Genomic DNA, 14,566 nt, shown 5'->3' on the forward strand with positions numbered 1-14,566 from the left:
GTACATTCACTACATGATGTTATGATGTGGAATACCAATAACCGAAAATCATAAAACCATGACACCACAACACCTATTTAATTTACGTACATATGTGTATATATATATATGTATATATATATTTATATATATATAAGCGTTTGTGAATGTGTAGTATCAGCGTAGACTAGAGGATGAATATAAAAACATCTAGCACCCATATCTTCCAAGATGCATAACTGTGGTCATGGATATAGCAATGGTCATACCTGGGAAGAAAAGGCTATGTTTCCACTCAGAGGGAGTAAGGAGAAAATCATCTTGTTCAACAGGGACTTCAGTTTTGCCCATAAATTTAAATTGAGCCTGTAAGCTACTGGCTCCTCAGAATCAGTTTCCAGTCTTTAGTGAGCCATCAAAACCAGCTTGCTTTCTTTACTGCTCCATGTAGTAAAGTTCTATGTTCAACAATACGCCAGGGTAGGGAACCTTTGTAACTCCAAATTAAACTAGAAATTTCTTCTACTTTTCTGTTTGGAACGTATATATGTATACTGCCCTATGTATTAATGTATTTATTTATAGTGTATATATTTATACACACACAAATATGAAACTTAACAGGAAACATTAGTAGATGAAGTCTCAGAATGTTTTGTTTCGTTTCAGCTTGTTTTGTGCTCTGTCCTTTGCAGCATTGTGGTTGATCATCAGAAGATGCTTTCTCTTCCTGTTCTGCCTACAGAAAAATTGTGCCTTACCACCTTTCCAGCGTTGTACACAAGTCACAGATCTTACTGACCCAGAGTCTTTTTATGTCCTATATATTAGATCGATTGACCTTATGTTATTAAAAGCTTTATTAATGGTTAGTAATTCACTCTTAACTTTAACTGTGCTGTCTTGACTTAAAGACTTTTTGACAGGGAATTCCAGAGGCTCACACTTGCGAAGGAGAATTTTCTTCCACTTGTTCTAAAAATAAAAGGCAATAATTTTGTAAAGTGACCATTTATTCTTATGTTATAAGACAGGAACTGATCATTTTTTCAGTATGACTGTCATAATTTTTAATTATTCCAATTAAATTAAGTTGAAAAGAAATTTTGTTATCAGAGTCATTCAGCACTTGAATAATTTCATTTTTTTTTTCTGTAAGCTCTGCAGCTGATGGGGAGTGTACAGGTCCCATGTGCCTAAGCAGATGGGGACATTTTTAGTCTTTAGTCATCAGTGCTTATTGAAAGTTCTCTTATAATTCTCTTTTCTTGCCAAATAATTTGAAGGCTGACAGTGTCAAGTCAAATACCCATCCTTCTGTACTTCAGTCACCCTTTTTACTGACCTCATTCTGATCCTTTGTCTTAAAAAAGAACTGAATACCATTCTAAAAGAAGACAACTTTTCATTGTAATTTAATATCAGAAATAAATTTTAGTGGCATCTTTTATTATTCACATTACAATAAAAACACCCAGTAATGTTGAGACAGCATATTCTGAGATGTCTTGATTCTTTTTCTTACTTTCAAAGAAAATGGTTTAATAAAAGGAGTTAAAAGTATGTTTCAACTTATTTTTGTGACATTCAAACTAGACTATGCAATTCATATAATTATTCTGATTGATCATTTTTTTGCATACTAAGCAAAGAGAAGGAGCTTCTTCATGCTTTTCATGCCCCCCAGATACCCTATTGGTTCATCTTTTTGTCTCTTTTCTGAGAATCTCTCACTAAAACTTCTTGATAGGTGTTTTGACTCAAGAGTTGCCCCCATAAATAAGAATATAGCAGGATATTGCTTTCTTCTTGTTGTGCTTGGTTTTGGAGATAAGAGTAATGGATAAAGTTCTTCACTACCTACTCTTTTGTATTGTACTTGTTTTTTTTTTCAATGCAATGCAGGTTTTTTGGCAGCTAGAATATTGCCTGACTTTACAGCAACTACATATCTCAAGAGCAAGATTGTTTCCAATCATTTCTGTAGAGACTGGAGAATCGGGTGTTTAAAATCACGGCTGTGTTGAAGCCCTAGTCCTGGGCCAGGAGATGTTGTACATATGGCCCAGACTCATTGATAGAAATCAATGTCACAATGATTCCTCTAGGAAAAACTAAGCTAAGGAAACCAGACCTCAGTGTAACCCAGAAATGGAGGTCTTAAATTCCAAAAAACCTGTCATGCGTACTAGGAGCCCGAATATGAAGAACAGCCATGAAATCCAACTTGCCAACTAATTAATATGCAAGTAAATATCTGTACGCCTTTAGAATTAATAGGATGATCCCAAATCCTCATGAATGTTGTACTGCTAGGCATCTAAATTGTGGTAACTTGAGAAATGTATGTTATTTTTCATTTTATAGCTGCTGGGCTAGTAGATTTTAACTTTTCATCTCCTAACTCTGTATTTTACTATGAAAAATGTTACTGAAAACCTACTGTACTTCTGCGGTGTTATCAGAAGTGTTCAGTACTGGAACTGAGTGGGCTTTTGTTTGCCTTTTACAAGCCTTCCAGCTGATGGGCAGAATTTAAATCCCCATGGTGCGCAAACAGATGAGAAAATGTTGGTCTTTAGTTTTCAGTCATCAGTGCTAATTCTTTTATCTTCTGAATGCATTAGTGGAACAGACTATGCCTGTTACACGATCTGTAATATGCGCCATAACAGTCATATATTTTTTTTTGAGACTACTGAAAATCCTTTATGTAAGGTGACATTGCATGCATTTTATTGGCTTTAAGGAAAAAAAATCCTTATTCATAAATTAAATGATTATCTAAATGGTTGTGGAAATTTGAATGATGATTTTAAAGTAGTATTTTATTATTTAAGTACTCCAACAGCAAATGTGTTTTCAAATGCAGTTGAATATTTCTGTAGACATCAGTGATTTTAAACGTATACCTGTACATGACACTTTTTATAAAAAACAGCAACTACATTGGCATGTTTCTTTATTCTTTTTTACCTAGTCTTTTGCAGAGGTTATGTCCGGGATTTTTGGAACACTGTAATATTCTTTCTGCACACTGGCATGCATTCATAAATCTTAATTTCTAGATTAAACAAACAAATGAAAGGTCTGTTTTGATCTGGAGCTAAGTTCCATAATCACATTTTGGTGCTCCTTTTTGCAGTGCAGAACCCAGGAGTGCTGTGACTTAGGGAACTTGTCTTCACACAGCAGCTGAAATTCTTGAGTTACACAAAGGTGATTGAATTCCCAACTGTGTTTGTATGAAGTTTCCTTTGACTGGTCTAGCAAGTGGCCGTAAAGGAAAAAAGAAATAGTAGTGATGACATAGCGCAGCGTATTATTAATATAAAAGCGTAATTTTTAGAAATTATTTTAATGTTTTGGCATAAAATCATCAACACTGAGTTCTCTTTTGCTTTCCTTCAGTATGTCTTGGTTTTGTAGGCTATGTTGTCACAGACATAGGGAATTGAGTGTTGTGTTTGTATGATTTCGGATTATGTATGCCAAAACTGAATCCAAACCTTTATTTGTACAGTTAACCTCATCCAGATGGCAGACAGTTCTTGCCTCTTTTGAAAGAGCAATTTTGGTAATGTGATGAGCATGAAGCATAGGCAGTCACAACTCATACAGAGTTTAGAGCCCTGAAAGAGAGTCACATTGCTTCACATCATCTGTGGGTAACCATTGATTCAAGGGCCCTGTATACTCAGTTTATTGAGCATTCCTTTCTGCAAATCCATTTAAGAGGAAGTGAGAGGTTTTCCCACTTGTGTTAAGGGAGAATTTGTGTATCTTTGTGAATATGCCTTAATGTGCTGTGCTGCTATGGAAAAATCAGCTGAAAAGGAGGATTTATTTCCTTCATTTTTTTCTCTAGCCACACAAGCACATGTAAGGCATACAGAGAACATTTGTTAGTGTATCAGATTGCAAGCATGATAGATGGTGTTAGATCTTTCCAGTTGTTATTTTGAACTGTGATGCACTGGTTTTACTTCTGAATTGCTGTATGGAGTTTGAGTTCTTGTTTAGATTGTTTTGAGAAGTGACCCTCTGGAAAGCAGAAAATATTTTCAGTTTGGAAATTCCTACACACTACTTGCATTTCTTTAATACTTCTGAAAATTCACGTTTCAAGAAATCAGAATTCATGAGGAAAACCTATAAATTTGGAAAACATATTCCCAGGTCTGGTATCCATTACAGTCAGGGTGAGATGATGTTTAGATGTGGAACCTAACTACCTGTAAATAACTTAATGGCCTGATAGAAGCTATAGTTTATTACTTGTAAAACAGAATACTTTGAAGATGCAGTCATCAGGCTTAGCTTACCAATATTCCCATTTAATCAAACATCACATATGTCCCTTCAGGCTGCAGTGATGGAAACTGGTCTAAAGGGATGAAGAATGCAGGCTTGTGGAGTGGTGCTGCTGGACAGCTGAAATTTTAATTTCTTTGTTTTTCACTAAGATTTATAAAAGAAAAGAGCTCGCTTGGATTACCTGCATAACCAATATCACTCTTTGGGGAATGATCCCCATTCCTGTCTTTCCTAAAGAGACTATGTCTTTTTGTTGTTTTTGTTTTTTGTTTCCCCAAGCTGCTTTGGGGAGCATTAAAGCCAAATAAGACACTAGTGCAGCCCTGAGGGAGTTGTACTATGTGCCATGGACTATACTGAAACTTAAAGATCTTTATGGATTGCTTATAAAGATTTGTGTTCTTCTGTTCTCTGTTATGTTTGGAGGGAGGAGGAAAAAAAGTAAGATATTAGAAATGTTAAGCTGCATGGTAGACTCCTAGTCCAGAATCTGCTCAGAGGCAGATAGCTGGCTTTTCATCTGCTGCTTTTTACCTTCTGTTCTGGCAGAGAAATCCTTGTTTTACTCTGGAATTGATATAACCTGATTGACTATATCCCTGATATCTGCAGTGTCATGAGGAAGGATCTTTCTTAAAGACTAATGTAGAAAGAGTTAAAATGAAATTGTTAAGACATCAATCAGTGTTCTGAGACAATATCTAGATACAGTGAAATAGGTTCTTTACTATTCTGTAGTTAACAGAAGTGTTAACTACACTTGTGTCTGTCAGTTTTCTTCTTACTAATAAGGCAAACCTGGATTAAGATTACAGAAGGAAATAGGTAGGGGAACTGTCAACAGAGAATTTCTAATTGTTATCACTGAGACCTCTTTTTTGTGTGTGTGTGTGTTTTTTTCCCTTTTTTTTCCCTCAGCTCTTCTAGTAACTAAGTTGTTGTTTCTGTGAAATAATTTCCTGCCTACAGAAAGTCTGCTCTTTAAATGAGTAGAAAAGAAAACATGCTTTTGAACTGAGAGCAGCTGCTCAGTCTCATTTTATCTTTTATTTCATTGTCTGTGGTTTGCTAATGCGAAGTCTTCGAATTTTTTTGATCCTTGTCTTGAGAACTGTTCCTGTTCTGCTTAATATCTTGATTTTGTGGAAGGTTAGATCCATGGCCATTGACCTGTAACAATGTTTGTTTCTGCCTCTATCTCATTCATACTTGCTTTTTCTTTCTGTTTTATATGCACACATATTTCTCAGGCTGTGTTTTATTTATGATTGCCTTCATACAGCCTCATGAAGCCTATGTTGGTAATCCTAGGAAAAACAGTCAGTGGCTGGGTAATAATTGTAAATATTGCTAATATTATCTAACAGAATACTTCAGTTGGAAGGGACCTCCTAAAAATTAAGTCCAACTGCCTGACCTCATCAGGGCTAATCAGAAGTTACAGTGTGTTATTGATGGCTTTGTCCAAATGCCTCTTGAACACTGATTGGCACAGGGCATCACCCGTCTCTCTAGGAAGCCTGTGTTTGACCACACCCATGGCAAAGATGTTTTTCATGTTTTATAACATACCTGTGACTTTCTACTATACAATTAAACATAAATTACTTAGTTATTTTTAGTACTTAATAACTTGTGTAGATCATGATTTCTAAAGAATATTTTAAAGCCTGCATCAAAATACAAGACTTTCAGCTTGAACTTCAGTAGATCATACTCAGTCCTTCTGGATACTACCTGGCTTCCAGCTAAAATGGAAGCAACTGTAACGTGCTCTTTCAGCCAGCTAACACCTGTCAGCATGATGGTCCCTACGTGCATTAGCTCTAGCATCACAGCTGGGGAGATAAGCAGATGGAAATACCTTAAAATTCTGCAGCTAGAATAATGCATAAATATTTCCAAAGTCCTTTGGGAATCTCAGTATTCTTTAGAATGGAGGTTTCTTTGTCCGTGTTCTATTTCAATTTATGATGGGTAGATATATTTCCTGTTTGTGAATCGCGGTTAGATGTACAAGAAACACTGGGAATAAGAAAAAGTAGCAGGGATTATTAGCCAGCTAGTAAGTAGCACTGATAAGCTTATATGCCTCTATACATGCTAGGCTGATTTACAAATTTCAGTTGTTCTTAAGAAAATTAAAAAATTAAGATTAAGAGAGATTAAGATTCCTAAATGTAGAATATGGAATAAACTCAATTCTTATTTTACCAGGAGGAGTGTGGAGATTGATCCACTGGGATATAGCTACAGAAAATAGTCCTAAGAGTCTGTGATTACATTTATGCTTTTGCTCTTGGGCCAAATTGTGAAGTGTAGCTTGTAAAGGAACAGTGCCCTGAAGAGTAGTCTGGCTGTGCTTATGGTCATTTTACAAGAGCTTATGTGATGAAGATACTATTTTTTGTAAGTTCTTGCAAATCAAAGAGTCTGAGAATGCTTGCACTTCAGAAGCTGTTTGGTTCACTTCTGGAACAGGGAAGAGTTCAGCCCCTGCATCCTTGTGTGCCAAATTTACTTTCTTGCACTACTCTAAATAAGCTAAAAGTTTAGCTCTACAAAGATGTGATCTTGGGATAAGTTTGAGTGGGAATGTGCATTGTATGATTTACTCTAGAGTTTTAGCCAGTGGATTTGAAATTGGTCATCTCTCTTCCAATGAATGGGAAATCACATTAAACTTATTTAAGTTGGCAAAACCAGGGGTGTGTGCACAGATTTTTTCCTGTGAAATGTGTTTGTATCTGACCAACACATGCTTCATTTCTTACGCTCTGTATCTAGTCTTTATGGTCACCACTTTTTCCATGTATGTGGAAATAATTAACTCTGTCAAACTTGTTGAAAATTGAAACAAAAAAAGTAAAGCAGAAATTAAAATAGGGTTAAAAAAAGTGCAGTAAATTAGTCCTATGATAAATTGAAGCTTTTCAAATCATCATTTCTGGAACCAGAAGGGAAATCTTGTCTCCTTTTACCAGCCAAAGATATTTTCTCTCTGGTAGTAGGCTCTTATTTGTGATCATAGGGGGGTACTGTACAAATCTGGCATCGTCTACTCAGCTATTATTGATTACAAGCATTCGCTCTCACATGGAATTTCTGCATATGGATGTTGTTCCACAGAGCAGTACATGCACTTCAGATTCATTTTGCATTCTGTGTATTGAATTATGTTCCTTTGGGAACATTTTTTAATAACATATTACATCTAAAGTCTTGCTAAAATGAAGCAATTTATTATTGCAGACAAATATTTTTCTCAAAAATATAACCCATGGGAGATATTGAATAAAATTTTTCAAGATATTCATCTTGTTTTGAGAAATGATTGAAGGATAAGGATGTGTTGAGAGTAGGTAGGCCAGAAACTTCTCGTATATGCTGGGCATTACATGCAGAATTTAAGCTGGCAGGTGAAATACTTGAACTGAAATTGAATAAATAAGGATTTACATTTTTTGTATTTGAACAAAGTGTACATACAATTTTGGAAACACTATTATCAATAGCCTGGGGAAACTATTCTGCATAGGTCCTTTGAGAGCTATGAATGGAAACCTAAAAACAATGTAGGACTATGCATAGATAGTTTGTGTCCCTAAGTATGTATGGGTTCCTTATTTTCTGACCATGTATGGTCAGAAAATGGTATTTGAGTGACACTCAAATACTTCGGTACTTTTTTGACCACTTGAATATGGACTAAATGTAGAATATTTGTGGCATCTATTATCTGCTATGCTCCATATCTTTGTCATGCTCTGTCTCTACTTCTTGTTGACACTGCTGCTTTTCTGCTGCCTAGTTGGCTTCTCATTCATTTATTTCATTCTGCTTTGACTGCTATCAGTTACCCCTGTGAGCTTCTATCATGTTTTCTGCTACGTATGGTATTGCCAGTCTCATCTTATGCAGGAAGCTAAATGGGAAGTTTGTGAAGTTTGTACTTTATTTAGAACATAAGATTTCAAATACTCTTCTAGGACTTTCCATGACTAGCTGAGAGATGCCTGGGGATAAAATGAATATTGAGGAGCTGAAAAGACTGTGTGTCATGGTTTTATGATTTTTGGTTATTGGTACTCCACATCATAACATCATGTAGTGAATGTACCTGGTTCTCAGAAGAGAAGGACTACTACATTCCCCACGGTACTTTGCTCCTCCGTTACCATTTTCCAGCTGGAGGGAAAAGATAAAAGCTCGCAGTATAAAAACTTGCAGATCACGAGACCTCGTCCCTTTTTCCGCCGTCTCTCGTCTTGGCAGCACGTCGCTCTCCAGCCGTCTTATCGTCGGTAGTAGAGTAAGGCCTACCTTGATTTTGGGACATTCTCTCTCTCTGTATTGGATTTATCAGCTTAAATTGTAATTATATTGTATTATAGTGTGTTGTTTTGCGTTCCAATATTTTATTTAGTAAATTAGTTTGTTTCTCCTCAGATTGTTGCCGCTGTTCTTTGCTCTCAGGGCCATCTCCTTACCCTTTTTCCCTTTTCCCTTTTTCCCGGGGCGTGGGCCCATGGGTCCCCCGTCCCCTTTGTCACGGAACTGGGCCGAGTGCCCGTAAACCGTTGACACTGTATCATATTTAACAGAATATACTCCTACCAGAAAGGAGGTTGTGGTGAGGTTGGTGTCAGCCTCTTCTCCCGTGTAACTAGCGATAGGACGAAGGGGAATGGCCTCAAGTTGAGCCAGGGGACATTCAGGTTGGATGTTAGGAAAAACAACTTCTTCTAAAGAATGGTTAGGCGCTGGAATGGGCTGCCCAGGGAGGTGGTGGAGTCACCAACCCTGGAGGTGTTCAAGGAACCTTTAGATGTTGTGTTGAGAAATGTTTAAAAAGAGATGTTTAGATGTTGTACTGAGCGAGATGGCTTAGTGGGAAATATTGGTGGCAGGTGGATGGTTGGACTCGATGATCTTGTGGGTCTTTTCCAACCTTGGTGATTCTATGATTCTCTGAAAAGGAAATCAGCAGATTAGCTCATACCAGCAGTCCAACTTCAACACCTTAAGTTTGGTGACATGAAATCCAAATGGATTTGCTAGTTCTTGGTGGAATATTTCACTCTGATACAGGAGTTGACCCCATTAAGTGTTTTTCTTTAGCACAGTGCTTAGAATGTAAGCTCCTGAAATAAGCAGTCATACCTTCTATTAATAATTTCTTATTACAGTTGACCTCTACCACAGAGGTTTTAGGAAAGGCTGCCCTTAGTACCTCTCATTTTTATTAGCTAAACTTTTATCATACAAGCTGTTAAGGAAAGTAATTAGAATTACCGAAGGTCACTCTTATTTCATAATTCCTGTCAGTTAGAATTCATAGAACAATACAAATGAATTAAAATTATGACCTCTTAAATTAGATATGTGACATTTTACTGTAGTGCAAACTTTTATATCCACCAGAAATTTGCAAGATTTTAAGAGATATGAAGAGAGGGCTCATTTTTTAAAGAAATTATCCTTCATAATGCAAATTATAACACTAGCAGTATTTAATATAGAAAATACAAGTTTTTTTGTCATTCTGATGGTTTTTCTTCAGTCTTCTCATGTGTTTATTCCCATCTCCTCCTCCTTACCTCCTCATGGCTCCCTTTAGTTGTCTGTCTTTGTATTGAATTTCGAATGAAGTTTATGGAAATGTCAGCCTGGCTCCTTTAGGGATTACAATTAAAATCATCATGCTTACTTTCGTTGTCTCCAGTTGTTGACAAATGACAATTTTTTTTTTTTAATTTTATTTTTTTAGCAAGGGATAGTTCTCTTTGAGGCAGGATTGGTGGATGAGGCCATAAGTGGTTGGGCTGGCTGACAAGGTTACCCCTACCAGCTGTCTACCTGTCCCTGCTGCGTGGGTGTCTGTGCTGCTTGTCAGGCAGCTTTTGAACCACTGCTGTTTACTGTGCAGTGTTCTAAGGCAGACTGTAATTGGTGACAGCTTACTTTACTTTAAAATGCTGTGCTGCAAACTGTGGTGATTCCAAAAGTCACTGACAAGCAGCTCAGATATTTGTTTGGTAAAGACCAGCTGGACAGTTAGAGTGGTGACAGTATCAGCTGTCCCAGGCAAAGCCACCCTTTCTGACATTCAAAGTCCTTTATTTATTTTTTTTAAATGTTCAAGGTTACAGTCAGCCTGCTAGGAACTCCAGCTATGAAATGTTTTTGAATGGGCAAGATAGCTGGCCCTGATATATAATAATAATTATCTTTTGAGATTTCATTGCATACGCATAAAGTATTTTTCATTCTTGCATGTAGGCTGGAGCAAATGTGCTGCTGCAAGATGTTAATGGAAACACAGCGTTTGATTATGCCATAGAAGGGACTGAATCCAGCAGCATCCTTCTGATGTACCTGGAAGAAAATGGTAAGTCAGATCTTCCGATTCTGGACTGTTTTTATTGAACTTGACATTAAGTTGAAGCATATGGATATTGATTTGACATACATAATTGCTGAAGCAACTGGAACTCTATTAGTTTGGAAATGAGGGGAGGGAAGATGATCAAAAAAGTTTTCAGTATGTTCAGATTAGAAAAACTAATGTACATTAGTGTTAGTGGTTGTTGTCAGATCTCTTTTTTTCCCTGTTCATGTGGAGATGCTAGAATGTAAATTCAAAGCAGAAGAACTGCAGTAATGCAGAAGCCTTTAAAACAACTAATTGGATGGTGTGGGGAGCAGATTCCACATTTTGTTTCATTTCAGAAGTGAGTTATGTATACCCTCTCTGCCAATCTTCTGAATGGAAATATGTATGAAACTTTTTTACACATTTCAAAATAGTAGTGTTAGTTTGGTTTTGTATTGAGAAAATATTGCAGCTAGATTTTTATTATATAATATGATTAGTATGTTACAGGTGACCGAACCTGCACTGGAAAAGGGGTGTTTTTTTTTTACCAGTTCCAAATTTAAGTATGGGTTCTGGATTGAAATTTGTAGTATAGTTTTTGACTGCACTAGGTTGCCTTAATGTTTTAAGTGGCTGATCATAAAACTGAAGAAAATATATTACATGGAAATAAAGAAGAGTAGTAATATAAAAATGTGTAATTTCAACAGTGCCTCCATATAAGAAATTTGCTTTAACATTAACTAAGTTAAATTGTATCCTGTTAACAGATACTTAAAAGTTAAAACTGGCAAAGAAATCCCATTCATTTTCAGGTCCTATACTCAGTGTAGAACACAATAGAACACAGAGGTATTAACCAGGTGTATCAGAATTTTGCTTCCTTGGGGCATGGTAATGTTTTAGTAGTTCATGGACTCTTTTTTTTTTTTTAAACAATTTTAATGTCAAGTCAGGTATTAGCATTAATGTTACTGCACGGAGAAATGCAGATATTTGAAATTTAAATACTTCAAATACTTTAGCTGATATGATGTTATCATGTACCATAAAAGAAGAAATAATCCGCTTACAGTTATTGTCATGGATCCATCAGAAAATGCTTCCTCTTTCCTTTGTTTGTCTCTCTTTGAGTTTTGTTGCGGATTTAAAAATAGGTTAAAAAAAAGAGATATAATTAAAAAGATTTTAAAAGATTAAAATAATAGATTTGCTAGTTCCTTTGTGAAGTGTCTGTATTGAAAGGATTTATATAGAACTGTGGAGTTTTATGACTCTAATGTTACTTGTGTTGCTTCTTTTTCAGAAGATAGAAGTACTGTTCCTTGTTAAAACAATGATACTGTGAATGTGGAAAGTTTCCATAGGAACAAAAATAAAACATTTTGAAAGTGAGATCTACTTCTTATTAACTTTAGGTAGCTGTAAATCTAAGGTAATAATCTAGACACTTTGTTTTGGTCAGTGGAGAGAAATGGGAATTGCATGTTTCGTTTCAGCTCTTTCTACCCAGGCTAGGTAGGGAGACCTGACTTCCAGGACTGCTTCTTTGTGCTGACTGTAATGGCAACTTAGGTTAACAAGTCATCAGTCTCAGCTTTACAAGGATAGGGTGGATCAATCCTATCCCTTAACTTCAATATAGTGTGAAGTGCTGACCTTTTGGTTATCAATGACAAAATGCCTGTACATATTGCTAGGTCTGTGCTTTTCTTCTCCAACTATATGCAGTGCAACTACCCTTGCACTTAATTGTTAAAATTTAATTAATATCTTCTGAAGTATTTGAATAGTCTACCGTACTTGAAAACCATAATAGTTGATGAGGGAATCATCATGACTTATAGCGTCTGTGCCTTGTAGTCTAATATTAACTTGGATCTGTTTAACTGCAGTACAAGTGTTAGTAATGGGCTCAGCTGTGGCTGTGGTGGGCCCATTGGAGCCATCTGGAACAGGCTGCGTTCAACACGAAGCAGCCTCTTGCCTTTTCTTGCAGAGGCCACCCCTATAAGGCCCAGTGCTACCAAAGCTGGGAGTTGGACTCAGTGATCCTTGTGAGTCCCATCCAACTTGGGATATTCTATTATTTTATCATTCTGGGAAAACCTAATGTCTACATCTAACACATCTGGGCGTGCGTTTCTCAATGCTGGCACTTTTTTAATGACAATAAAAGCGATATGAAAATCCCAGTTATGTATATTTTTCATCAGGGTTTGATTGCTAGTAATGAAAAAAAAGTGTTAAGGAAAACATACCAAAATATTCTAAGATTGAGGTCGTACTGTAGAAACCCATAAAAAGATCTAGTAATCCAACACTGGAAAAGAATATGTACTGTTTCTTTGGTGTGCTCAAGAAAAGCCATTGTTACAGATCAGTATTGTTTCATAAAATACTTCTGTAGACTTTAGTATTTACAGCTGTGAAATGCTTTTCATAGGCATTAAGGAATTTCTGCTAACATACTACAATGAAGATGGACTAAAATGTAAACATATACACGTTGTGAGCACTAAAGATCAGTGAACTTAAACTTGAATTAAATCTCCTGATACATATATATATTTACTTTTAGAACCATATGAGAAGTGATCCGGATGTCTTCTTACAAATTTTCTACTTGTAATATTCACGCAGTATGTTGACAGAAAAAAAAATAGACAACCAAAACTAAACAGCCTCGGGGTAGTTCAGAGTTTTTTGGTTTTATCCCTGCTGACAGGAAATCACCTACCCATAGGATTATCACACACAAATAATCTATTTTCTGCATAGAAGTAAATTGAATTATGAGAGAATTTAGGTGACAATGTTGCCTGTATGAACCAGGAAGACCAAACATCATGTTTCAGTAGGTCCCTTCAATTCCTAAAAATAAAGCACATAGGAAATGCAACACATTGAAAACGTAATATTTAAGAGTGTTCATCTGTCTTTGACCTTTGTGTTTTCTAGTAAGTTCGCATAGACCACTTTAATTTTTATATTTTTTATTTGACTTTGTAGTCTTAGACTCCTCTTACTATTTATGTGCTTCCAGACTGGAAATGTATAGTGAATGAAAAGGAAAAAATACGTCATATGGAAACATTTTGTTGCCCACGTGTTTTTATCAAAGGGAGAGCCTTTAAACTCACTGTGCAGACTTTTGGCACTTGAATTAACATTTTAATTTATACTCAGTAGATTGTGATCTGCTTTGTAAGTGACACCAGAAGGAAAACAGGCATTTCCTCGACTAATAGACTTCACAAAATTGAAAAGTATTATGAAGAGCATCAGAAACAAGGGATGCCCTATTAGTATACTTTTGAAGAGCCTACTGATGAACCATCTAATTCTGTTGCTGTCAGAAATGAATTACCGAAGTTTATAGAGTTTCTAAATCTACCTTTAGCAAGTTAGAAAAAAATTTTTAGTGTTCTGAGTACACCCACAGGTTCCCTGCACTGCCGGGAGTCTGGGTGCTCTTACTCAAGGCAAGCTCCAATATGGTAAAACCATGTAAGATAGGAACACTTGGTTGAGAAAACAGCCAAGTTGTGGGACAGCTGGAAGAATCTTTGTCCTAATCTTTCACTTATCTCTTGGCTGAAGAGCCTCATGTAGGCTCAGGCCTTTGGTCCTTGCCCAAGGTATGTTTGTGCAGCAGGACCCTGACCCAACTTGGCTTCCTGGCTTCAGAATTGTCCTGATCTGTAGCTATGGGCTTTTCTGTTCAGACTGTTGGCTGGCCCTGATTCCATCGCCAGATGTCCCCTATTTTCTTTTTTGGGTCCTGTGGTCTCTGATCAGTGAAGAGATTTGCCCTTGTTTCCACTCACCTCCTGGCTCTTGTTGAGTAATCTTCTCTGACAGCTCTCCCACAAACACATCCAACCATAA

The 14,566-nt window shown here is 36.5% G+C and overlaps 1 protein-coding gene across 3 annotated transcripts in view; it reads left to right on the plus strand.

Annotated features, from left to right (window-relative positions):
* The window catches only part of MYO16 (myosin XVI), a 363,109-nt gene that overhangs the window by 139,658 nt on the left and 208,885 nt on the right, over nt 1-14,566 (plus strand). For all 3 annotated transcript variants that reach the window (XM_021415119.1, XM_021415129.1, XM_021415137.1), the window contains one exon: nt 10,579-10,687. In XM_021415119.1, coding sequence (XP_021270794.1) covers nt 10,579-10,687 — 109 coding nt within the window. The remainder of the gene's footprint in view (nt 1-10,578; nt 10,688-14,566) is intronic.

Source organism: Numida meleagris, chromosome 1, assembly GCF_002078875.1.
Source record: "Numida meleagris isolate 19003 breed g44 Domestic line chromosome 1, NumMel1.0, whole genome shotgun sequence".
Lineage (NCBI taxonomy): Eukaryota > Metazoa > Chordata > Aves > Galliformes > Numididae > Numida > Numida meleagris.